General features: G+C 34.7%; 1 protein-coding gene across 1 annotated transcript in view; it reads left to right on the plus strand.

The window, feature by feature from the left end:
• LOC145291917 (syntaxin-8-like) overlaps positions 1 to 24,572 on the plus strand; it is a 190,834-nt gene extending 166,262 nt beyond the window's left edge. The window contains exons 8-9 of the mRNA XM_080137763.1: positions 21,900 to 21,993; positions 24,459 to 24,572. Of these exons, the coding sequence (XP_079993889.1) occupies positions 21,900 to 21,970 (71 nt within the window). The 3' untranslated portion in view covers positions 21,971 to 21,993; positions 24,459 to 24,572. The remainder of the gene's footprint in view (positions 1 to 21,899; positions 21,994 to 24,458) is intronic.
• The last annotated feature ends 2,404 nt before the right edge of the window (positions 24,573 to 26,976 follow it).

Raw genomic sequence — 26,976 nt, forward strand, 5'->3', positions numbered from 1 at the left:
AGGCTTAGACTGATTACCTCAGAGAAAGATAAAATGTGGACAGTATAGGGAGGTGTGTGCAGAACAGGAGACTCTGATGGTATGGTAACATTGAAAACATGAAAGAAAGGTAGTTGCATGTAGAGAAATGATAGAATGATGCAATGGATGTCTAATGTGAGTTTTAAAGATAAACTTAGATCTTATGACCTCAGAGGAAGATTAAATCTGTACGTACAGAATAGGAGGCTTTGTTGGTGTGATTATGCTGAAAAAAAATGGATGCAAGTGCTTGGGTTAGTAGATGTAGAACAGTTGAGGTAGCGGGTTCAGTTCAAGGTTGAATAAAAAATCCAATTCTGAACGTTCAGATTTAATTTTCCTCTGAAGTCATCAGCTTGCTTTTAAGACTCACATTAGACATCCATTGTATCATTCTCCTATCATTTCTCTCCATGCAATGCATGTCCTCAATCCTCACTTCTGTACATCATCACACTGCACACGCATATCTTCCTGTTGTCGACAGCAGTTCTATCTTTCTTTCAATGTGACTATATCATCAGAGTCTCCTGTTTTACACACACCTCCCTACACTGTCCAGGTTTTATCTTCCTCTGAGGTCATCAGTTCTAAACTTGTCTTTTTGACAAATGATAGGAAAGGATTTGAGAGAAAGATGGATAAATACAGACCTGGCCAAAGATAGATTAATTTGGAGATTGAAACTGAGTCAAGCACTTTTTACGGAAATAGCAATAGAGTAAAGAAAGCAACATTTCTTCTGTGAAAAAAAGGGGATGTATTGAATATAAGAGATTCCTCCCCACTAAATTGCGAAGTTGGTTTTGTAGTGTGTCAAAGCAAGAAAGAGAGCTGCCTTAGGATGTATCTGACTCTTGTCCCTGCTCTGCCGTTATTTATATGACACGTTCACTGCAATCACGACCAACAATTTACCCTACTTTTTATTAGTGTCGAAATCTAAACGCAGATTCCATGAACAAAGCTTCTTTAGAACTGCCCACCTGTGGAACTTTGTTTCACTGGCCAACTTCCCAGCTGACTACAACATGATCGTATTCAAGTCCAATGTAAACAAGTTCTTGTTGAGTCGTCCTCTTAAAGAGTCCAAAATCAATCACTGAGCTGTTATCTCACTGACCATCTTACACTCATTAACTCTTATCCTCGATTATCCTCCGAGCCTTGATAAGTACTGACTTCTTTGTTATAAAAAAAAAGAAGAAAATTCAGATATTTTCTGGAGTGATAGAATGATCCAACCATTATTCCAACAACCTTATTTTTTTTTATACTCTTTTTCACCTCCAAATAATACATATTCCACTTTGAATGCAAGGAGCTACTATTTAAGATTGTATCTAATAGGCAACTGCGGGGAGTTGAGCAGCAAATTATCTGTTCACATTACATTTAAACTTCTGCAGGTTAGTACAATAAGGGAAGCAGGAAATAAGGGGGGGGATTTCAAAGTCTAGTAATCCAAGTAAAGAAACTATTAGAGTAGAAGACTTTTCCGCATTTAGGGACCACAAAAGTGAAAGGGTGGGATTTTGCTGCTTAATGGTTAATCAGATGTATTTACATCGAGGAGGCACAAGTACTGTGAGTTCATCAGAGCATAGTCCATTAAAGTACTTTTCAAACAGGCACAGGGATGTGATATCGTATCAAAGGAACAGAGGTTGGAACTTCACCGACAGTACAGGACCTATTAGATTTGAAACTCTTTTTAAAAAATTTTTTTGATCATGTCTAAAAGGGAGAGACTAGTTGTAGATGCACCGGACAAGATATGGCAACATTACTCCACGCATGGGTGAATTGTGGCTTTGTAATGATTTGGGAGATTCTCTAGGGTGAGTAATTTTCTAGCACCGTAAATGGAGCTCACCTTATTTGCAGCAGCCTTGGCAATGCTTACAATGTATTTGTTCCAATTCATGTTGCTTATGAATGAAAAGCTAAGGAGTTTGAAAGATGAGCTCTCAGGTAGAGTGTTATTTTTCATGGCAATCGTTGGTTGAGAAGGTTTTTTTATAGTTGTTAAAGGAAAGAAGCTTAATCTTAGTAGCATTAAATGTTACCATCCATCTATGGATCCATTTCACTACAGACTGAAGGTCGTTTACTGGTGTTTCTGTCGTTGCCTAGGATATGTGTATGTTCGTTTTACCCTCATGTCTGTTACAGAGCGTAGTGTCATCAGCAAATATACCCATCTCAGACACAATTTCATGAGAGACTAAAAAATAATCAGTTAGGTAACTGAAGTTAGGCAATGTTGAGAATAATGAATAAAATTAATACAATTTAATGACTGATGAGGTTTATGACAAATGTTTGTTGACATAAGATTTTCTGATGACCATGTTGCAACCCTAAGGGGGAGGGAATTATAAAGATGTAATTAAACTTAAAATTTATTTTTACATTAAAAAAGATTTATTAGTAAAGACGACCAGGAGCTTTATTTAACACGAGGGTGGTGTAGTGAATTGGAAGGGGTTGAGAACGATGCCTTTCCCGGATGAGATTGTTTACCAACTCTAACCATAACCCGGATCTCCCTCTGGTGCTACTCAGATTAGGCATCCATTGAGTTTCTTTTTTTTTCTCCGCAAACCTATTTAATGTGAGCATCCTGCAATAATTCGGAAAAGACATTGGACCGTTTTTTCCTGCTGTTAATGTCTCTGCCACACTCGACTAAATCACCGTTTTGTGGCGGGACACACCCGCAGGGTAAACACAAAGAAGAGCTGGCAGCATTTCGAATTAGTCGTTACCATTCCATGTCACTTCGTAAGTTACTGATTGCTTAGCCACTTGTCGTAATAAACGTTCCAAAACTCTCGCTCTCTTTTCCTCCTTCGTGCGAGCAGGAGTATGCTCGCTGACTGCTTATGTAAACATCTTTATACACAAAGTGCCGACGCTTTGACGCTTTTGGAGGGAATAGAACACCTTAAGGAATTCGGGACATATCGCTCACGCTGTTTTTTTTTTTTTGTTTGAGGAAAGATGATTTTTTTTTTTACTTTCATAAATGATATATATAATGTGTGTGTATGTATACTAGCCTGGGTGCCCGGCGTTGCACGAATGCACGGGTGTTTGGAGGTGTGTTGAAAAAAAAAAAAAAAAAAGTCGTAGTAGGCAGGCAAGCTCGAACTCATACCGCGAAAAAGGTAAAGAACGTGAAAAAAAAAAAAAACCAAACAAACAAAAAACGTGACGTCTTTGCTGTGGCACCCATCGACAAACTGGAAGTGACATAGGTTTAAATTAATGCTAGTCAATTGAAAAGAGGGTATGACTTTCGAAAATATCGACGACCCCTCCCTGTAGAAAAGTACCCACTTGAGGGTGAAGGAATTAATGTTTTTAGCCAATTTTTTCGATATTTGTCGTCCGAATGGTCTAATTTCCAAACGATACTGATCTCGTGAAAATCCGTCGCCTCTGTCAAAAGTTTTACGCAGACATACATACATACATACATACATTTAAACAGACAGGTGAGATTTATATTTTAGATGTACACGTACGTGTGTGTATATGTACATTTATATGTATTAAGTCAATTTATTATATGCCTTGATGATTAAGATTTTCACTCTCTCGTGTGTGTGTGTGTGTGTGTGTGTGTATATATATATATATATATATATAGATATATATATATAGATATTAGTGTTGGGACGAGAAATAAAAAAAATCAGAACGTTTTAGGGTATCGGAATTGGAAAAATTTGTGCCTATTTTCCGATACCAAAAACGATTCATTTAATTAATTAACCCTTTTTTTTTATTTGATATTATTTAAAACAAAATCTTCCACTGCTGATAGCAATAATAAAATAATTAAGATTTATTGATTTTAAATTACCAGCAAAGCTAAAACCTAAAGATTACCCCCCAAGTGTGTTTTTACGTTTGAGAAAATACATACACATATAACATGTGTTTTTATGGTAATCGGGGGGGAAAATACATTTATAGTTAAATATTTAGAAATTTATAAAGAATCGGAATCGGTAATTGTATCAGAATCGGTAATTGTATCAGAATCAGGAGAAATATTAGAATCGTCCCATCACTTATATATATGCATGCAAATATTTTTCGGATTTTTTTTTTCAGATTCATGTGATCATGTCTATTCATTTTGATTTTCTTTTTAAAGCTAAAATATAATTATATGATTGTTTCTGTGCTACGAAACAGACTGTCAAGAGTGGACGTTTTGATATGTTGGAAAAAATAAATGGTAAGATAGATAACATCTCGGAATTTGGAATATATGTTTTGACATCTATTTGTATATGCTCTGTAGTTATATTTAACATACATTGAGCTTAATAAATAAAAGGATTTGTATAAATAAAAGGTGAAATACATTTGAAAAAAAACAACAACATATTATCCCATATATATATATATATATATAGTAATTTATAAAATATATATGGCGATTAAGCTACACTGAATATTCTGCGTTTCATCCACTGTAGGATTCGTCAGGCTTATGCGCAAATTTTGTGGTTGCTATATATATATATGATCACCAAGATCTCATCAGGCAAAAAGGTCGATTATTTCTTTTAGGTGTTCTTTTTTAAAGTGAGATGAAAAGCAATATTTTATTCGAAAGTCATGTGACCCGATTAAAAATAAAAGAAGTCTTTTTATTTATTTATTTATTTATTTATTTGAGGACTGTTATCCTCATCTTCACAGTTGTTGTTTTACCAAGTTTCGGCCAACTATTCCTCTGGCCTTCTTCACTTGGTTAATCGCGCCGGGATAAAAATGCTGAGTCTTAACTGTATCCTCAGTAATTACTGCCTTCCATAGTTGTTGTTGTCTCACCATATTTTGGCCAACTAATCCTCTGGCCTGCTTTGGGTAGGATTGAAACTGCTATCTTCAGACAATGCTTACCTGGAACATATTCAATGTCTCTATCCACTGCACAAAAAAAAAAAAAAAAGTAAAAAAAGAATACATAAAAACGTCGTTACTGGTTTAAGATTTAAGAAAATTAAAAAAAATTTTAGCAATTGACTCGATTGTTTTGTCTGAAATTGAAAAAAAAAAAAAAAAAAAAAAAAAAAAAAAGTGGAGAAATCGAAAAAGATAGAGAAGAATCCGGTGGAAGGACGAAGCATGTGATTTGTTAGTTATAACGCTGGCAGGAGGAGGATGTAGTAGTCAAAGGAGAGCTCTTTTTGACCCAGACCGGGATTTATCTTTTCTTTTTTTCCTTCTCTTTTTCTTTTCCCTTTCTTTCTTGTTTTTATACTATTTGTTTTAATTTCTTGATTTTTATCTGTAAACTAGCAGAGGTAACAGGCGTTGCCGGGCGATATAAAAAAGAAAATGAAGTTACGTTTGACTACACTTGCTAAATGATTTTTGTTTTAATTATTTTTACTATGCAATAATTTATATCAGTTTGAAAAAAAAAAAAAATCCACTGATGTCGACCCACTGCTATGAATTCGGGATAGAGGCATGTGAGCGAGAAACAAGTTTTAAGCGGTTACGATTAAAGAAAAACGTTAGTGATTTACGTAATATTCATGCATTAAATAGTAATCGGATCTTAAAATAAACCCTCAGTTAAATCTCTATATAAAAGCCAAGTACGTCCAAAGATGGAATACTGCTGCCATATCTGGGCAGGAGCTGCTAAAAACAGCCTAACCTGCCTTGACAGAGTACAAAATTGGCTTAGTGGGGGATGCCCTTTTCTCTACCCTGCAACCTCTCTGCCACAGAAGAGACGTTGCGAGCCTATCCTTGTTTTATCGTTATTTCCATGGCAGGTGCTCGCCTGAACTCTAATCTCTGGTCCCCCCTCGCCAATCTTTCACGAAAAACACCCGTCTAGCTGAATCCACTGTGAAAAATTTCCCCACTCTTTATCTGTGCCTAAATCAAAACGTGGATTCCATGAACAAAGCTTCTTTCTTAGAACTGCACGCCTGTGGAACTCTGTTCCGTCTGCCTGCTTCCCACCTAACTACAACTTGGATGTCTTCAAGTCCAACGTTAACAAATTTCTAATGAACCGCCCCCTTAAGTAAACACTTCATCAAATCTCCACACTAACGTACTGTACTTGCAATAACCCTTATCCCTGAGTGGCTTTTGGGCCTTGATAAGTGGTGACCACCGTGTAAAAAAAAAAAAAAAAAAAAAAAATGAACCACCGATAAAAAAATCGAAATAGTTCTGAGACAACCTTTTGACCCATTTGAAAACGGCGATGATCTTAACATGACGTTGCAAATTTTCGTACTTAATGTATCCGAGAGCGGTTCACGCATGCGCAGATGTTGAAATCGTTTAGAAAGAGACGATTTTATGTGACTCACCGCCATCATATTCTGCGGTCGTTAAGGTAGACAAAAAGAAAAAAAAAATAATGTTTCGTTCTTAATTTCACATGTTATGTGTCCGAGTCCTTGTCCTTTAAGACACTACTGGAATCATTCTTATTCACTGGATTTTAAGTTTTAGCGACATGATGATGATTGCAACGTCTTGTCAGACGAGTGCCACTCCCTTAGACATTTAAAATCCATGAGCCCAAATGCCTGAGGGAGTATCTATACAAATATGATGTTACAGAGTCTTAGCTTTGTACGACAGCTAAGTCTCTCTCTCGGTTCAAAATGTTGAGATCCAGCAACAAGCAAGAGCAAGATAGCCAGCAACAAATTAAACTGCAGACCAGCTTAATGCGGGTACTGGTCTTCCGCTTTATGGTTTTTTAAATCAGAGATTTGCTTCTCCTAGAAAGGTTGCCTTCACCACGGCTTACGGGAGCCCTCTCCACCCCAATACACATATACACACACACAAATATACACGGTGCTAGTTGGCCGTTGACCCAGAAAAAGAGTTCATTCGCCCTTTGGAAGATCTTGTTTTTAATCCTTCAGGGAGACTAGCCGCCCTCCTCACCAAACAAGTCTGGTGGGGGAACCAGTTTAGCGACGTACATACATACATCCTTTATATAATAGAAGAAGGTGAATTTAATAGAAGCAGATATAGTTTAAAACTAAATTTAGAACAATAATCAGCATTTGTGCATTTCTGTCATGAGAAAACTTTTTTGGTTTCCGTTTGAAGAGCGCACATCAGGGGGAAACAATGCACTTTCAGACGAACAGGAAGAGCAATAATGATTTTAATAATATTTTATTTGTTACGAAAATTTCAGAAATTTGATTTTGTTGCGACAATTGAAAATTTAAAAACTATAACAATTCCAAATGGAAACATTGAGGTGAAAAAAAAAAACTAAAAAAAAAAACTTGCGTGACCCTTGGAAATTCCACGGTTGTATACCTCATCTGTTGTATACTGTGCTGAAGAGGATTCATTTTCAGAACCCGTGTAGAACTTGGTGGCATATTTCCATTCTATGGACGTATCATATGAACTCTGACCTGATAATATTATTGTAAACACAGGAATACGACTTTACTTGTTACAGGTGTAACAGAGCGCGAACGCTTGTATGGCGGTTTTATGCAAATACCAAGCTGTGTGCGAAATGACGTCACAGTAAGGAAAAAAGAAAAACAAACTATAAAAAAGAAAGAGAGCACGTTAGAAATGTGGATGACGTCACAGGCATAACGAAGTGACGAGAGAATAAGGAATAAAGGTCTTTTCTTAAAAGCTGAAACAGGAGTTGAAGTTCTTTCCTCGTTTTTATTCTTCATCTCCTTTGCAACTGAATCTGCAGCGTGTGGGTCTCGGCTGTCTACATGTTTTAAAGCGTGTGTACATTTTCACAATTATTATTAAATGGAATTGTAGAAGGCGGTACAATGCAGAAGTAACGGAAAGACACATGCTGAAGCAGGTGAGAAATTTATTAATACAACTTATAAATACATGTGTACATATTCATATTTCATATACGCAGTATATTTATATTTGCACAGTGGTTACCTGGGAAAGTCGGTCTGGTGGTATGTCCGTGTAATATAATATTTTGAGAAAGATCTCTTCGTCAGATGTTTCAGGTAACCACTGTGCAAATATAAATATACTGCGTATATGAAATATGAATATGTACACATGTATTTATAAGTTGTATTAATAAATTTCTCACCTGCTTCAGCCTGTGTCTTTCCGTTACTTCTGCATTGTACCGCCTTCTACAATTCCATTTAACTACATACTATACAATGCTTCAAGCAAACTACACCCACCTCTTATACAATTATTATTGTTTAAGTGTTTTAAGAATAGTCTGAAATATAGAGTGTATTAAAATCATCCTTATATCGTATGAATCCAAAGATTCTATTGTTGGCATTGGATTCTACGATATTTATCTAGTCCGAATTCTTTATAGAAAGCCATTGGGTACTTATGAGAGCGACCACGATAAGATTGCCAACTTCCTTAAGTGGAAGTGATTTTTGTGGAACGAACTGGATTCGAACGTGTCCGTGGTGTTAACCACTAGACGACTGTCACCCCCCCCCAGTGTGTTAGTGATTGAAATTATCCCAACCTTTTGAATGTTACCATCCTAAAGAATTTTGCAATGTTTTATATATATATATATATATATAATCAGGTTGAAGGTATTCAAGAGTGATAACTAATGAATTTAACGAGGTTATTAAGAGTGCTCAATAAAAGAAGAGCAAGATATATTTTTATTAATATAAACAAATTTACGTGGTGGCGACACTGGGCATGCTAATGTTTCGGACAAATAGTCGGTAAAAACCAGCAGTCCTCGTCAGGCGACTTAACAAATGGTTAAAACCAGCTGTGGAAAGCAACCATTTATTAAGTCGCCTGACGAGGACTTCTAGTTTTAACTGACTATTTGTCCGAAACATTAGCATGTCCAGTGTTGCCACCGTGTAAACACACACACACACACACATATTATATATATATATATATATATATATATAAGGAACTTATTGAAGCAATGTTTTGGCAAAATTAAAGAGTAGAAAGGAAACCGACAGTGTTGGCTGGATAGGTGTAGGGAGAATGCGATTTGGTAGTTTTTGATGGGATTGGTGTAGGGTGTATTTTTTCTTCCACATCTTTGAATGATCTATTCGTTTGAGATGTTTGCCATGTGTTTCACATGTAAGAGAGAATCCTTATTGTTGTCAGCCCCCCCCCTATCGCATCCATACCCCACCCCACCTCCAGATCCAATAGGAAAAGCATCCATAACAGGCAGCCATGTCTCAATCACAACTTAAAGTGAAAAAGCAAGTTTAAGTATTTAAGATTGTTTACTTCAGGACATGATGAGCTCTTGATCAACTGTCCAGGAGGATGAAAGGTGGGTGAGGCGGTTTCGGAATAGTGGTGGTGGTGGTGTGGTGGTGGAATGCAATTCAGCAAAAATTGCTTTGCCTCTCAGCTTTTTTTTTTTATGGAAATCGCTCCAGACAAGGCATGAACCCACTTCATATAAAGAGTTAAAAAGAACGACTGTGCAAATATATGATCAAGACAAAAGATGCCTACTGGCTTTAATTTTGAAAAAAAAAAAAACAAAAAAAAACAAACTTATAGGTAGAAGGAAAACAGTCAACAGGAAAACATGTAACATTTTCAATGACAGAAAATCAAGAAGTTCTCTATTTCAGAGACGGAAAACTTTAAATTAACCATTTTCTTTAATTGAAGAATTGGCAACTATCGGTTATGTTGAGTTAAACTTGGTTTGGAAATTCATCACGAAGAGACTGACACCCGAACAACGTTTCCAAATTGTGCAAATTTATCTTGAAATGCAAAAAGATTTGATGGACGGATTATTTCACGAAATGTCTACAATGATAAACCAGACACAATAGACCACTTGAAAGACAACATTCGGCATGTTATTGCCAAAATACAGCTTAATTTAATGCATAGAGTTGTGAAAATTGGACGTTTATATTATGTCATACACGTGCGAGCCATGTGACCAAAATAGTATTTAAATTATAAATGCCAAAAATTAATCTTTGGAATAAACCACATATTCGTATGATAAACATATTTTTCTGTGATTTATTTTAATTTAAAGTTTACCGCATCTAAAAAGCACCGTTTGTATGTATATATATATATATATAGAGAGAGAGAGAGAGAGAATAAATGATAAAAAGTTATATTCCAAAATTCATGATGTTGACCATCTTATAATTTATTCCTTTAATTCAGTTGACTTATACAATTCTTGACAGTATCTGTTTCGTAGCGCAAAGTCAATCACTTAATTATCATATCAATCAGTGAATCTATTATGCCCTTAACTCATCAGAAGAAATAGCAACAATATATTTATACGGGGTCTCTTTTTTTATAGTTGATTCTTTTTATTGTCACCATTTCATTTAGTGGTTGTTATAAAAATAAGCTTTTCATGAAGAAAGATGATACAAAGAGACGTCCTCTGAGAGTTTCTATAAATAGTTTTGTTTATAGAGAATCGTATCTGGAGAGAAATGTACTTACTTATGTACTTCTTAGCTTCCTAACTTAACTGGAATGAGAGACGCACATGAAGAGAAACATTGAGGCAATAGTTCACTTAAATTAATTCTTACATTATTGGCAGAGCCTTGTTCACATGGCTTCCACGGAGAGACTGATTTAAAAGCTTTTTTTGGGTTTGTTTTACTGTACACATAGATTCGAAAAAGTTGTCAAAAAATAAATATATAACAAATAAATGTTATCAAAGGCAAGATAAGTTAATTTTCAACCTAACTGGATAATTATTTTGTGTTTTTATTTAATGTAACATGTTTATTCAGCTCCAAAAACATCCAGTGTTTACCGATGTATTGGAAAATTCAAAATGGCGCCTAACTCCCTGTGAACACGGTAGGTTTGGGAAAATGAGTTAAAAATAAAAAACCCATACCACATACTGTTAAAACCCACCAAATATATGTCAGCGTATGTCACGGTAACATACATTGAGCTAGTTTCTAACAGTATTTGTATATTTTTAACTCATTTTCCCAAACTTACCGTGTTCAGCAGAGAGTTCGGCGGCATTTTGAATTTTCCAACACATCGGTAAACACTGTATGTTTGTTGAGCTGAATAAACATGTTACATTGAATAAAAACACTAAAAAATTATCGAGTTGGGTGGAAAAGTAATTTCTCTTGCCTTTGATAACATTTATTTGTTATATATTTGCTTTTTTGAAAACGTTTGAGAAGCAGAAAGAAGAGGATCTAATGTTTAAATTTCAAGAAACATTTACCGAGAAAGAAAGACCAAGAAATTTCAGAGTTGATTTCTCATCAAGAGCAGAGACATACGAGGTGGAGGGTTCACACCTACGATTGAAAGACAATAATTGAGTTTTAACAGGATTAAATGAAACAAGTAATTTCATATCCAAAGCCTGGTGGTTAAATCATTGGAATTTTTATAAAATTTCACACGAACGTGCTTTATATGTCTGGCAGTGTTCTTAAATAGATGTTTAATCAGAATGTCTCTGATAAATATCAATAATCGAAATAATCTGATGAAATAAGGAACAGATGATTTTGACCATAGTTAACACCTTACACAGCCTAACATCACAAGTGTATTTAAGAAGTTTTATTGCCACATAAGCCAAAAGGCCTGACATATAAAATGGAAGTAGGTTCTTTGATATGACAGGGACGTGTTTGAAATGAATGTTTTTGCCTAAACCACAATTGCACCACGATACTTGGCCTTTGCATTTTTAACATAAATTCAAGCTATTAGCATGGCATAAGCAGTAAGGCCAGGCATAAAAAAATCAACTGTATGGCATGTTCGAAATGAATGTTTCTGTTTAGAGCACAATTGAAGCATGATACTTGACTTTTTCATTTTAAACTTTTATTCATATATAAAAATTTTTTTATTATTTTTATTATTATATAAAAATAATTTGACAAACCTGAATGAGAATCCCCCCCCCCTAAATCTTATAGTATGTTTAAGTATGTAGTATATTTTTCGAGGTTGGGGGTGTTTATTCTGAAAGCCGTTCTTAACATGGGGGAGGTTGGAGGTGTTTATACTATGCTGAGTTAGGTTGTAAAAAAAAATTACTAACTGCAGAATACCGGTTAAAATTATGGGGGGGGTGATTCTCATTCAGGTCTGCCAATAATTTTATAAAAATCAATAGTAGATTCTCTACAGTGCAATGTAGATTACAATGTATTGTGGACTAAGGCACTGTGGGAAGGCATGTAAAGCTTCCTCCCGGTGCACCATGACGGGTCCCCAAACAGAGCAGACAATCGGTTTGATTGAAAAATGAGCGATTTCATCGATAAGCTGCAGTGTACGCTTATATGAACATGGTGACTTGTATCTTTTCCGATTAGTATTAATTAGTGCTGGGACGTTTCCAATATTTTTTCCTGATTCTGATACAATTGTTGTATTGTGGAGTGGCCCCCAGGTTGGGAAATCGTAGTAGTGCGTAGGACTCCCTGGCTGTGGCACATAGCAGTTTTAATTACGTCGATCGTCCGTGGGTTCACCTGTTTACTAAGCGGTTGTCATGACAACGAGTTAAGACTAGTGAGTTATCTCACCTTAGACTGGCACTTTTTCCTTATCTTGCCTCTCGTCAATTGTCAAAAATGTCATAACAACGTTGAACCTGAAAACAAAGCGGTTGACAACTTAAAACGATCAGCCGTAACTTAAAAATATGCATTAAAAGACGTAAGTCACAATTGCGTTTGTTTTTGTATAAAATTATATTTTACAATATATTTACAATTTAAAACAGTTCGTCTTTTTTTCTTTTGGTGGTTTTGAAGTTCACTGCGATGGTAACAGTGTTCTCACAGTGTTCTGAGGAGGGAAATGACGTTTCAACGATCCGGTCTTCAGCAACACGTGCTGTCCCTTGTTTCTCCTCTCTCTGCTAGCTCTCTGCTTCTTTTCGTTAGATTCACCGTTTTTATTGGCATTTTTGTCGCTCTGTTTTTTTCCTATCCACGCGATCTGTCAATCAGCTGATCGATAATAGAACATGCGTTCGTTAGTCATGTTTTGACAATTTCTTTGCCAGTTCCTGACCTCGGACGATCGTCTGATTTATCTTCAGCTGACCGACACGTGAATTTACCACTCATGCCAATATCTATACTTCCAGAGCTTAGGAGGAATGTCACGTTTCTTTGTTTTGTAAACAAAAAAATCGTCGTCCGATTTCTCTGTTTATGACGTAAGCACTTTCTCTTTTCAACTGGTGGACAATCGATTATTCGATGCCCACTCTTTTAAATCTTTTATTTCTTTTCAGTTATGTATGATGGTTCCAGCCATCCATTACATAACACAATTACCGATTCCAATTCTTTTAAAATCTCTAAATATTTATAATTTTTGGTACTAGTGCACTTATTGATCCATGCCGAAATAATAACATTATTATTTAGAAAGCCATTCTTAACATGGGGAGGGTGTTTTGTACCTATTTTGTATTTTAACCTCACAATTTAACAAAAGCATGTTATAAAACTTTAATTAAACTTGAAAATACTATTTTAAAAAATAGCACAGATCAATAAGTGCACTAGCACCTAATTTTTTCTTTTTAAATTTTGGAATTACATGCAAATATTTTTGCAAATGTAAAAATAGATTTGAGCACAGGTTGATCTATTGATTGCAGTTTTTTACTAGTAGTTTCAAATCAATAAATATTTATTATTTTGTCATTAGTACTAGCAATGGAAAATTAAGTTTGAAACAATTAAAAGAATCGTTTTTGGCATCGGAAAATGGGCACACATTTTTTTTTTTGTTTTTTGATACACCCAAAATTTTGATTTTTCCAATTCTCAATTCCGATTAATTGTTCCAACATGAACATTAAACTTTAAATGGACCCAACTTTATTTGAACTCGGAAAATTGACGTCTGAAAAATATTAATATCATATGCTTTCAATATAAGGCAATGAAAAATTTAAAAAGATTTTTTTTTTTTTTTTTTTTTAAGATTCTTTGCTCTTCTTTTTGAAATTTTCAAAAGGCCTAATTTAATTATACTTCTAGGAAATATTTCCTTTTTACAATTTTAAGCTTTGTTATAAATCTTTCAAAATAAAATGCCGATTTTATTTTTTTTTTATAAAATTTATTTGAAGATTTTTTTGTTAACTGGTTTTCAATAATTTGGCTGTGTGAATTAGGCATGAGTCACTTTGAAAATGGCCCATTAATGCCCGACTACTTTTGTCCCCAATGTCCGCTTTTTGTCCAGATCTGCATAATTAGGCTGCAGAGTTTTGGTCCGCTTTTCTCTGGTTCATTACTTCACTGATTGGCTATGAAGCTGAAATGCTTTTCGCAAATTAATTTAATTGATCGCCATAAAATAATGAGTTTTTCATTTCTAATGAGATGAAAATGTCGCTGATTGAGGACACGACGCGACGGTGCCAAATAGAAGATGGAAATATAACAAGCTTTGAAGTTGGAGGAAAAAATGCTCTTTCAAACTTAAGCCTGGCAGACTGGAGATAATGCTATTTTCAAACTTCCACATGACAGACCAATGAAAGAAAAGTCTTGAAATATTAACTGAATGAAGATGTGTTTTGAAAGGCAGTTAATTGTTCCATTTCTATCTTTGTACATTATTAAGAGAAACTTCCCCAGCCATGTCGAACCCCTAACAACATCTTAGGAAGAGACCAGAGTACAGGTGTGAAATTGGAATTAAGGAAAAGACTGAGACTCCACAGCAGACTGTAATGCTGAAAACAGCTGATATCTTAAGGAAACCTTTCAATGTGGAAACCAACACACACAAGCTACAAACATTAACCAGATACAATAGAAACTACAACAGAAATAAAATAAAAAGAATGGTAGAAGCACTAAATGAGCCCAAGGAACTGAAACTGCAAAAAACATCTTATAAACTGCCACCCTCCTTTCCTGAACAAAAAGGCATCAACCTCAGTTGATACCACACAAAATAGGCATGAAGGGTTAAGGAGAATGGAAGATCCGAGGAGGGAAACTGTTAACCCACTCTTTATCTGTGCTTAAACCTAAACGTAGATTCCATGAACAAAGCTTCTTTCTTAGAACTGCCCGCCTGTGAAACCTCATTTTCCTGCTTTCCAGCTGACTACAATACGGTCGTCTTCAAGTCCAACGTAAACAAATTCTTGATGAGCCGTCTCTTAAGTAATCCAATTTACTAAATTCCCACTATTAACGATTATTACGATATTGTCCCATTGACTACCAAACACTCATTAACCCTTATCCTCAAGTGGCCTCCAGGCCTTAATAATTCCTTTGTAAAAAAAAACCTACACTGGATAAGTACAAAGTGCATTGAGGCATTGGGGAGGCTTATTGCTACCCATATTTCAGTGAAGACCAAAGTCTTTGCTAGTGAAAAGTCAATGGTAAGCAGCTGTTGCAATGACGTAAAGTTATTTGCAAAGGTTATTGTTGAAACTCGACTAAACGCTTGCAAATAAATAACTACAACACAAAAGTAAAATAGAACAAATATATTGAAAGCAAGAAAGTATATACAATATTTACATAGTATCCATTCGTATAGTCATGAGGAGACCGTTCCTGGAGAAGGTGTCTGTTGGGTAGTCGTTGACTCTCGATCTCGTTGTCTCTCTCCCATCTTTACGGTTCCAACCATATTTATATGGTTGATACTCCACGTATGCTATTTAGGTGGATCCTACCCAACAATTATCCAAAGAGATATTTTTTTTGTTTTGCTTGAGGGCTACTGATTATTAGGACCCAGAAGCCACTTTAGGATAAGGGTTTAGGTAGACATTGAAATAACACTGTGATGATCAGTAATGGCGGAACTTGCATAGGGTATAATTGTATAAGAAGATGGCTCAACAAGAACCTATTTACAATAGAGCTTAAAACGACCATGTTATAGTCAAATGGGAAGCCGCCCCACGATATTGTGTTCCATAGATAGACAAGCTTCTTGGCTTGACCTTTACTCCTAATCTTAAATGGAACACATACATTAAATCCGTTGCCAAGGTTGCTGGAAAAATGGTGGGATCCTTCTATCAATCCAGTAGATATCTCACTGCTGATGCAATTCTGTATCTATATAAGAGCCAGGTACGTCCAAGGATGGAGTACTGTTGTCACATCTGGGCAAGAGCTGCTAGAAAGGACTTATCCTGCCTCGATAGAGTTCAAAATAAACTTTGTAGCCTTGTGGGGGATGTCCTTTTCTCTTCTCTGCAACTTCTTTCTCACAGAAGAGATGTTCCGAGTTTGTCTCTGCTTTATTGTTATTTTCATGGCAAGTGCTCGGATGAGCTCCAATCTATGATCCCCCCTTGCCAAACTTTCACAAGAAACACCCGTCTAGCAGAAAACACTATCACTAATTTCCCCCAGTCTTTATCTGTGCCTAAACCTAAACGTAGATTCCATGAGCAAAGCTTCTTTCTTAGAACTGCACGCCTATGGAATTGTCTTCCGTTTTCCTGCTTTTCGGTTGACTACAATAGGGTTGTCTTCAAGTCTAATGTAAACAAGTTTTTGATGAGCCGTTCCATAAAAGTTAACAAATTTACCGAATCTCCATTACTAACGATTACTATATTGTCCAATTTCTACTGTACACTCTTTAACCCTTATCCTCGAGTTGCCTCTTGGCCTTGATAAGTGGTGATGTCTATGTAAAAAAAAAAAAAGTCCTAGCAAAAAAACTTTGCTCATAAAATTTTTGTTTACTTTTTCGCAAAGGTAAAGAGTAAAGGAAGTTGTTGTAGCAGGACGAGTGCTTTCACGAAAGTTTAACATTAGAGATAGAAAGTACTGGAAATCTGAGGAGACTTGTTGTCACCCAGACTCCAGGGAACACCAGCGATTGTTGTCATTGAGCAATCTCTAATGATGTCCTGTGTGAGAACTCCTAGTGAATACAAATAATAATGTTTGAACTTTTAATATTGGTGCCAAAGTTTTTTTTCATTCTTGATTCGAATTTGATATTCAGCTGTATTTTTTTATTTGTTTGAAAAATAAATTTCTTTCTTGTGACCTTTGTGAGTTTGGTTGGTTCAGTCATGTTAATCACGAATATCATTTTCCAATCCAGTCTTGTGGGGTCTACCTTTTTAAATGAAACCAGCTGTTATCTGGTGCACATGTAAAATTCGGTTTCTGTCGGTTTTTCTTTTTTTTTTTCCTCCCTTTTTCTTATTAAACGTTTTCCTTTTCCCATTTTTTAAAACCTTTCCTTTTTTCTCCATTTTATCCTGTTTAAAACTCTTTTCATTTTTTTTTTTTTAACTTTTCCGGTTTTTTTTTTATTCTCCCTTTTTCCCTGGTTTTTCCTTTTTCTCTTTTTTTTTTTTCAATTTTCCCCTCTTTTTACCTTTTTCTTTGGTTTTGTCCTTTTTTTTTTTCTTTTCTCATTTTTCCTTTTTTTTTTTTTACCTTTTCTCATTTTTCCTTTTTACATTTTCTCATTTTTCCTTTTTTTTCCCTTTTTTCATTTTTCCTTTTTTTTTTTTTTTACTTTTTCTCATTTTTCCTTTTTACCTTTTCTCATTTTTCTTTTTTTCATTGTTCTTTTTTTTTTCCTTTTTACATTTTTTCTCTTTATCAATTTTTCTTTAACTTTTTCCTTTTCCCATTTTTTCCCTTTTTTTTTTTTAACTTTCGTTTTTCCCCATCTTTTTCCCGTTTTTAAACTGTTTTTCTTTTTTTCTTTTTTTAACCTTTTCCGTATTTTTTTCTTCTCCCTTTTTCTTCGGGTTTTCCTTTTTTTTTTCAACTTTTTCCTCTTTTTACCTTTTCCCCTTCGTTTTTGTCCTTTTTTTTTATCTTTCCTTTTTTTCATTATTCTCACTTTTATTTACTTTTTTCTCTTTTTTCCTTCATTTTTGTACTTTTTTCTTTTTTTCTCTTTTTCTCTTTTTTAAATTCTTTAAGTTTTACTATTTTACTTTCTCTCTCTTTTTTCTGATCTTGAGTTTGACACGTTAAAGTGGACCCGGATGTAAGGCCCCGATTTAAAAAATGTGGATTATCTCTTTGTTGCTATTATCTCTAGAATCATTTAGAGATGAAATAGTAGTACCTGTTCGAGTTCCATCTATGCATTTTTTAAAAACTTTTATTTGCTCCAAAACAAAGCACTTTGTCATTGAAACATAATGGGGCTACTGAGAATTAAGGGCCAGATTTTTAAGAGGCATTCTAAGTGGGGAGTTGTGCAGCAAAATGTTTACATTACATTTAAACTTCTGCATGTGAGATCAGTCAAGGATACAAGGAGCTGGGAGGGAATTTCAAATGACAACAGTTTGAGGAAAGAAGCTATTAGAGTCTAAAGCCATAATTGTATTTGGGGACCTCTACAGTGATGGGGTTGGATTTTGCTGATAGTTAGGTTGGTTGGGTGTATTTATGCCAAAGGGGCACCAGAGCAGGAGGTTCATCAGTGCATATTGCATTGAAGTACTTGTAAGACAAGTGCAGTGAAGGGAGAGGGGCTGGAGGTTAGTTAACATTTATTTAATACTAGCAGGCCGCCTGGCGTTGCCCGGTCGTAAAATATGCATATTCTAATTTATACAGAAACTGGGACATGTGCATGCAAGTATTATGTTTTTTTCTAAACAGTTCATTTTTTATTAGTAAAATACTGGAACTGAGATCGAAACCCAATTCTAAAGACAGTAAGTCAAGAACGATAACCATTAGACCAGCTTTACATGATCTTTTTGTGCCGTTGTACAACTCATGCTTTCTATTGATCCAAGTTATCCATGAATAACGGGGTAATAAAAGTTTCTGGTCACGGTTATGGTTTTTGGTATGGTTTTAAGTGAGGGCCACATCATGCCACCTCACATCTTCAAAGTCAGTTTGACAACACCAAAGCCGGCCTGATTGCCGCCATCTGCCAAGTATTCGCCAAGCTCCCACTGGCGCTTGTGGAAAAGGCATGCTCCCAATTCCGGACATGTATCAAGGTGGTGATTGAGGCTGAAGGCGGCTACATTGAATAGATGTCAGCTCTACTACATAATCAAGTTACCTGCATTGATTCTTGCAATAAAAGTTTTAAAATAAAGTTGTATTGTTGTTTTCCTTAGGGCGACAATTTTTTCGTTCCACCCTGTATTAGTTTCGTCTATCCAACGTTGCCCAGGAGTCGTATTTTCATTTTCCTTTAACTTTAAAAAAAAAAACTTTCAGCTTTTTTTTTTTGTGTGTGAATACGATTTTTTTTTTTTTTTTTTTTTTTTTTACAAATAGTCACCTAGTGGTGTTTTGCTCTCAAGCAAGTTGCGAACCTCTCCAAAATATCCACATATATGGATGGATGGAAATATTTGTTGGTTAAAACCATAGAACCGTGATTTCCTTAATCCTTCGGATTCCATTGTTTTTAGGACTTCCTTTTTAACCCTAGGCAAACCTCGGTAGATAATTTGACATTTAATGACGATACTTGACGAGCAATGTTTTTTTTTTTTTTTTTTTTTTTGTAGGTATTTTTTGATTACTTCAGTAGAAATTGGCAATTACCAAAACCAGCAAGTAAAACAATTATGTTGTTGAAAGGTCATCAATTCAAGGGATGTTTTCGTTCCAAGAAATGCTGACAACTGTCAGGTTAATTAAAAAAAAAAGTCTAAAATAAAGAATAAAGTAATGAAGATAGTTTTCCTTTAATTTCAACTGTAAATGAACTCTGCCTTACACTTTCTGTCGCATTATATATATATATATATATATATATATATATATATATATAATGTCTTGGAAGCTTTTTTAACCTTGAAAACTATATATAAAAAAAAATTTTGTCAGTAAGTCATTTAATCTCCTACTGAATCAGTTTGCTTTCTCGAATTCAAAATAGTACTAAGGTTTCAGGGATCATCAGTTGTTTACCATGAAACACTGTTTCGGAGATTTAAAAACATTCTTTTCTTCCTTTGCAGTACGGGTTCAAGCCTGCCTGCCCACTAACACTTTTTTTATTTTTATTTTTTTTGCTCAACACACACCTCCAAACACCCGGGCAACGGCAGGCACCCAGGCTAATTTCATTATTAATTTAAATAAAAAGCAATAAGCAGAAGTTATGTTGAAATAACTTCATGCCCATTAAGTGAATCTGTGTGATTTTGCATGACGACACCTAGATTGAATATGAATAGCTTAGGAGAAAAAATAGCAAGAAATAAATTTAGAAAGCCATTTTTAATATAGGGAGTGAAAGTGAATGCTTTGTTAACTCTTCACTCGACATGGGCTAAAATCTAAAATATGCAAGAAAAATAAAGGGCTTACATTGCTTGGAGTTGTTGGTGATTGGAGGAGGATGAAGGTCACTGTCGGGTGCCGTTTGATAAAAAAATTAGTTAAAGGGTGATTTTGTTTAGACAAAATTGATCCATAGTGGGTCCTCGACTGAGCTTCAATCTATGGTCCCACCTCCCTGCAAAACATTCGCAACAAATACTCATCTAGTTACAACAATTGTCAAAAATTTCATTTAATCTTTATCAGTGCCTCAAACTAAACAAAAATTCCATGAGCAAAGTTTCTTTCCTAGAACTGCCGGTCTGTAGAACACAATACCGCATGGGTGCTTCCCATCTCACTATAACAATTGTTTTCAAATCTAATTTATAAAATGCTTTATGTGTGTGTGTGTGTCTGTCTCCGTTTTTTTCAAAGTGTATCTTCTCTGAGATACTCGGTCACATAGCAGCGTGAGGCAGGTCAAATTATTACATTTTTGTGGACTGTTCTTTTCTGGATTATAGCTAGTAAAATAGCTGCTAAGGAGTCAAAATTAAAAAAATTTGGAATTTGGTGGCCATAAATCAACTAAACGTGTTAATTGTATGTATGCTGTAACTGTTTCTTATCCATCTGATGATAGCTCAAATGGTAACAACTAAAGTTAGAGTGCTATATGTTTTGGTTTCAATTCTAGCTGATGGCACCCAAGTCATGTTTTTTTTTTGTTACTTTGGAAATCATCACTATAAATTGGATTCAATATAATATGTAATAATCAATAGAGAATTGTAATAATTAATGCAAGATCTGCATAAATTAAAATATATTTAAGCGTATTTTACGAACAAGTAACCAGCTAGTCTAATGTAAATAAGTTCTTGCTGACTTGGCTTCTTAAATGATCAAGCTCTACCCAAGTTCCACCATTACTGATCATCAAAATGTTGTCTTTACAAGGTAGAGACACATTAGTTTCAAAACTAGTCTGTAGTTTTGTGCATAGCAAACATACGAACGCAATGCACAACACTTTCAGTTTGAGACATATACGGTTATCACGCCTTAATGTTTCAGTCCATAGGTGGCGATATCAACTTCCTCTTCCGTCTCTCTCTCTCTCTCTCTCTTTCATGGCACGCAACAGTGATGATGCATGCCATGCGCTCCGAGTTTGGTTTGCACATGCAAACTGACCTAGTAATGAACGAACTACTGCATACCAATCAAAATCATAAAAAAATGGACTATACAAGCCAAGAATCACCTCTGTAACCGCATTAAACAAAATATGTTAATCGCAGTCCACATATGATCACAAAGATCAACAAACGCACACGAATGCATTACATGGTCTTATACATTTTCCACCAAAAGGTACTATCTGTATAAAAAAATGTATGTTTTTTTACTTGTTTTAAATAAAGACCACATTTTTTCACACTTATCTTTGAATGGACCTTGATAAGCAGTGACTCCCTAGTAAAAAAAAAATAAAATAAAATAAAAATAAATTGCTATAAAATCTTTGAGTATTTGCTATTAAACCATTTTTTTTTCTTATTCATTTTTCAGTGTACTGGGTCATTATTGTCCTCCTCTTCATCGCTATCATCGTCGTGGCCGTGATTCCACATTCAAAATAATCTAACCCCACATTCCAAAGAAGGTAAGGGCAGATAACTCTTTTCTCTTTTTTTTTCTTCTGCCGTTAGTCATTGCTAGACATCATTTAAGCTTGGCTTATAAGATATCAAACACTTGGATGTTGTTTTATGCTGAAAGTCAGTATCTATTGCAAAACAATCATTAAATACAAGTTTGTAGGTGGATGAGATATTCTTGTATAATGAAGTAATAAACTGAATACTCCATGGTTAACTCGTTTATGTAAAAAAAACATTTAAATATTTTTTATTTTCATTTTTTTTTTTATTACATTTTCACCCCAAACAAGGCAAATTGCCACTTTGATGCAGGGGGCTACTATCAGGGGCAACAACTACTGGGGTACTATGTTGGGATTTGGGCAGCAAGATGTCGGTTTACGTTACACTTGAACTTCTGCATGTCAGTACAGTTGGGGAAGCAGTGGCCTGAAATAGAATTCCAGAGTTTAGCGGTTCTGGGGAAGAAACTACTGGAGTAGAAAGATCTTTTACATCTAGGGATCTCTACTGTGTGTGGGTGGGATTTTGCTGCCTGTCGGGTTGGTCGAGGGTGTCTACGTCGTGGGGGCACAAGTGTCTGCAGTTCGTCAGAGCATTCACCATTATAATAATATATATATATAATATAACGAATAAAATTAGGTTGAGAAGAAAGTTCTTGCAGAATTTTTAATTTTTGATTTTAAACAATGTATTTTCAAACAAGCTTTCGTTATAATAGCATTATTTTATATATCATTTGAAACAGAGTTTTTCGCTCTGTCCAATCGTTCTAAAACAATTATGTCTTCTTTTAAGAACGTTGAATATAAGATGGAAAAAAGCAAATTCGCACAATTTTCTTATTTCAATTCAAGTTAGGCCAATAAAAAGCTCATGAAGCAGCTCGCGATATCAACAAAGCGTTTGACCCAGGAACCACTACTGAATGCACAGCACAATGGTGGTTTAAGAAATTTCGTGGTGGCAACGAGATGATAAATTTGGCAATGAATGTTGACAACAATCAAGTAAGAACCTTATTTAAAGCCAATCTTGTTTCTGAATTTGAAACCACTTGAGAGAGATTGGAAAGACAAAAGACTAGGTAAATGGGTGCCTCACGAATTCCATGACAAACACAAGAAACACCGTTATGAAATGTCATCTTCCCTTCTTTTATGCAGCAAGAACAACCTGGTTGTGACTTGTGATGAAAAATGGGTTCTTTACGTCAACTGACAAAGTGCCATGACACTTCTCGAAGCCAGAGTTACATCAAAATAAGGTCATGCCAACTGTTTTGGTGGTCTGCAACCGGTCTAATCCATTACTGATTTTGAATGCAGATAAAACCATTAGAGCACAGAAGTACTGTCAACAAATGGATAAAATGCATCAGAAACTTCGACAACAACACGCAGCATTAGTCAACAGAAAAGGCCCAATTCTCCTCCACGATCGACCCTTTAGAAGTTGAATGATTTGGGCTACGAAAATCCGCCATACTCTCTCGACCTCTTACCTGCTGACTACCACTTTTTCAAGTATCTCGACAACTTTCTGTATAAGAAATGCTTCAAAAACCTAAACGATATCAAAAACGCCTTCAACAACTTTGTCACCAGAATGCAAGATTTTTATGTTACTGGCATAAATACACTTGTCTTGCGTTAGAAAAGGTGTGTTGATTCTGATGGTGCTTATTTCGATCAAAAAAAAATCTTTGTTTGATCTGAGATATTTTAATCTGAATTTAAAAGTTAAAAACCGCGAGTACTTTCCTGTCAACCTGATCTTTACATTTTAAGGCATCATTTTAATATATTGCGTTCAAATAATACATCAATATGATAGATCATTTTAATATTACATTTGAAGATAGTTGATAATATTAATTATAGTATATCATTTGAATATGCCCGATAACATATCATTTTCATATATAATTTTTATTATGCAAAATCTACATATGTTTAATATATCATTTTTATATATCAGATAAAACATAATTTTGATGTAATGATGGTATTTTAACCTGTCAGGTGACATATCATTTCAAAACGTGGATTCCATGAACAAAACTTCTTTCTTAGAACTGCACGCCTGTGGAACTCTGTTCCGTCTGCCTGCTTCCCTCCGGACTACAACTTGGATGTCTTCAAGTCCAATGTTAACAAAGTCCTAATGAACCGCCCCCTTAATTAAACACTTCATCAAATCTCCACACTAACGTAATGTACTTGCAATAACCCTTATCCCTGAGTGGCTTCCGGGCCTTGATAAGTGGTGATCACTGTGTAAAAAAAAAAAAAAAAAATATGCCACAACTGATCACATTTTAACATGGCAGATTTTAGATGCAATTTTAATTTCTAACAAACATTTACAATAAAATTAGAAACAATAAATTTATGAATTAATTAGATTGCTTAGTGGATTATTTGTCGTCCTGCTTCATTTTCTTTTTTTTTTTTTTTTTCAGATTTTGGGAAAAGTGAAGTAACAAGAAAATATCAAAAGAGCATTATGAAATGAAAAAACAAACCAAGCGAACGATTGACTTTGGAAATTAAAAAAAAAAAAACTCTTCCTGAAATGATTGCATTTTTTACTTATTAAACTCAGATATACGCACACACACATATATATATGAGGAATATATGATGAAAAATAACACTAATCCAGGGATTTTTTTATTAGGTCCTCATCATTCATTCTGATGCAAAGAGCATAGACTTGAAAATTCATGAATTAAAGATTTTAATTCCTTGTTTGATTTTTATGGACCAATAAATATAATTTATTCAAATTTATTTTTCATCATTTATTTCTCTCTGTACACACACACACATATATGTGTGTATATATAAAAGCTATGTGTGTAAGGAGTTGTATTGGTCTATTATAAGAAATGTTATAACAATGCAGTTTGGTAGAAAAACATTGATACGAGACAAGGCAAATATAATAAATGGCAATATTAAAAGATTTCAATAATTTTTTATTATAAATTATTTATTTACCAACATAATCTGTTGAACCAGGATGGTATCCTGGTGTTATGTTGTTTGAATTTTCAAAGCAACAAAAAAAAAAATAACTACTCGTTTGGGGCGTATTGCTGGTAAAACCTAACCGCAACCGAGTGGTTATACTTTTTTCTCTTTCTGAAGATGTGTTTTACCTTGAACATGACACCATGATTCCATCCTAATTCGGCATTTGAAAATTAAAATCTTTCAGTATTGTCATTTATTCTGCTCCATATCCAATAGTGTTTTTCAACTAAATTGCATTGTCATGACCTTCAAACATCCCCTTTACACACTATGCTTTAAGCAAACAAAATCCTCCTCATATATATATATATAAAACATTGTTTGCCTTACAATATCAACATTTCAACTGGTTAATTGCTTTCTTCAGAGCTTGAAATTGTTAGTGTAAGGCAAATATTTGTTTTATTACTACCACTTAGGATTGAGCACTATTGGAGCGGATATACCAACTTTGGTACTGAGTGATAACTTTGAATCTATTTTATATACAAACCAAAACTGAGCATCATAAATGATTTTAATTGTACAATGACGACCAAATAAAGTTCAGTTTTTTATTTCAGAATAAAAAAAACTAAAATAAAACTTTTTTGAATTCATTTCTGAAATGAAAAAAAAAAATTTATTAGTGGAAAATGATAAAAAAAAAAAAGTGCTTCAACAAATGTTCACAGTTTCTATTCATCTGAATCTATTACTAAAATATTCATGTAAAATTATAGACTATCTCTACAAATCAACTTTTGACTGGTGAGTGTTCATTTGGTACACATTGGCACCTTCGAGGGAGAGCATTCTGTAAGCAAATATGAAAAATCGGTACTCAAGCAAAATCCTGCTATCATTAGAATTTTTAGAGGTATTCGGGTCTGTTTTGAACGAAAGTCACATTTAAAATTGTTGCCGACAAGTAGTTTTAATGATATTAAAACTTATTATCCAATGTATTCTCTAATGGTTTTCAGAGGTTGCCAATTTTTTTGTTAACTTAAATGCAAGTTTTCTTTGGTTTGTATCGTCGGTAGTGAACAAAATGGCGACCACTGAAAACCATTAAAGAATACATTGGATAATAAAGTTCTCAATACCATAAAAACAACTTGTTGGCGACATTTTTAAATGCGATATTCAAAACAAACCAGATTTTTCTGTAAAAATCAACTTTTGAATGGCGAGTGTTTATTTGGTGACTTTGACCAAATTTTTTTGAATAACATACAACTGATAATTAAAAATTTTTTAATGATTTTTTTTTTTTGTTCAAATCAGAATGCTTATTTTTTTAATAATAAACCAATGATCACAAATGTTTTCTTAAACAGTGTTAGCTGCTGTAGTTCATTTGATCAGTATCATGCATCAATATCATTAAATCCGTTGCCAAGGCTGCTGGAAAAAATGGTGGGATCGTTCTACCACTTCAGTAGATATCTCATTGCTGATGCACTTTTTTTTTTTTTTTTTTTAATTACATTTTCACCCCAAACAAGGCTAATTGCCACTTTGGTGTAGGGGGCTACTATCAGGAGCAACAACTACTGGGGTACTATGTAGGGATTTGGGCAGCAAGATGTCGGTTCACGTTACACTTGAACTTCTGCACGTCAGTACTGTTGGGGAAGCAGGGACCTGGAATGGAATTCCAAAGTCTAGCGGTTCTAGGGAAGAAACTATTGGAGTACCTGTATAAGAGCTAAGAATGGAGTACTGTTGCCACATCTGGGCAGGATAAGCTGCTAGAAGCAGCTTATCCTGCCTTGACAGAGTTCAAAATAAACTTTGTAGCCTAGTGGGGAGGGGTGCCCTTTTCTCCTCCCTGCAATGCAACATCTTTCCAACAAAAGAGACGTTGTGAGCTTGTCTCTGCTTAATTGTTATTTTCATGGCAAGTGCTCATCTGAGCTCTAATATATGGCCCCCCCCCCTTGCCAAACTTTCACA

This window comes from Euprymna scolopes, chromosome 13 (genome assembly GCF_053919585.1).
Source record: "Euprymna scolopes isolate OS-2025 chromosome 13, ASM5391958v1, whole genome shotgun sequence".
NCBI classification, from domain to species: Eukaryota; Metazoa; Mollusca; class Cephalopoda; order Sepiida; family Sepiolidae; genus Euprymna; species Euprymna scolopes.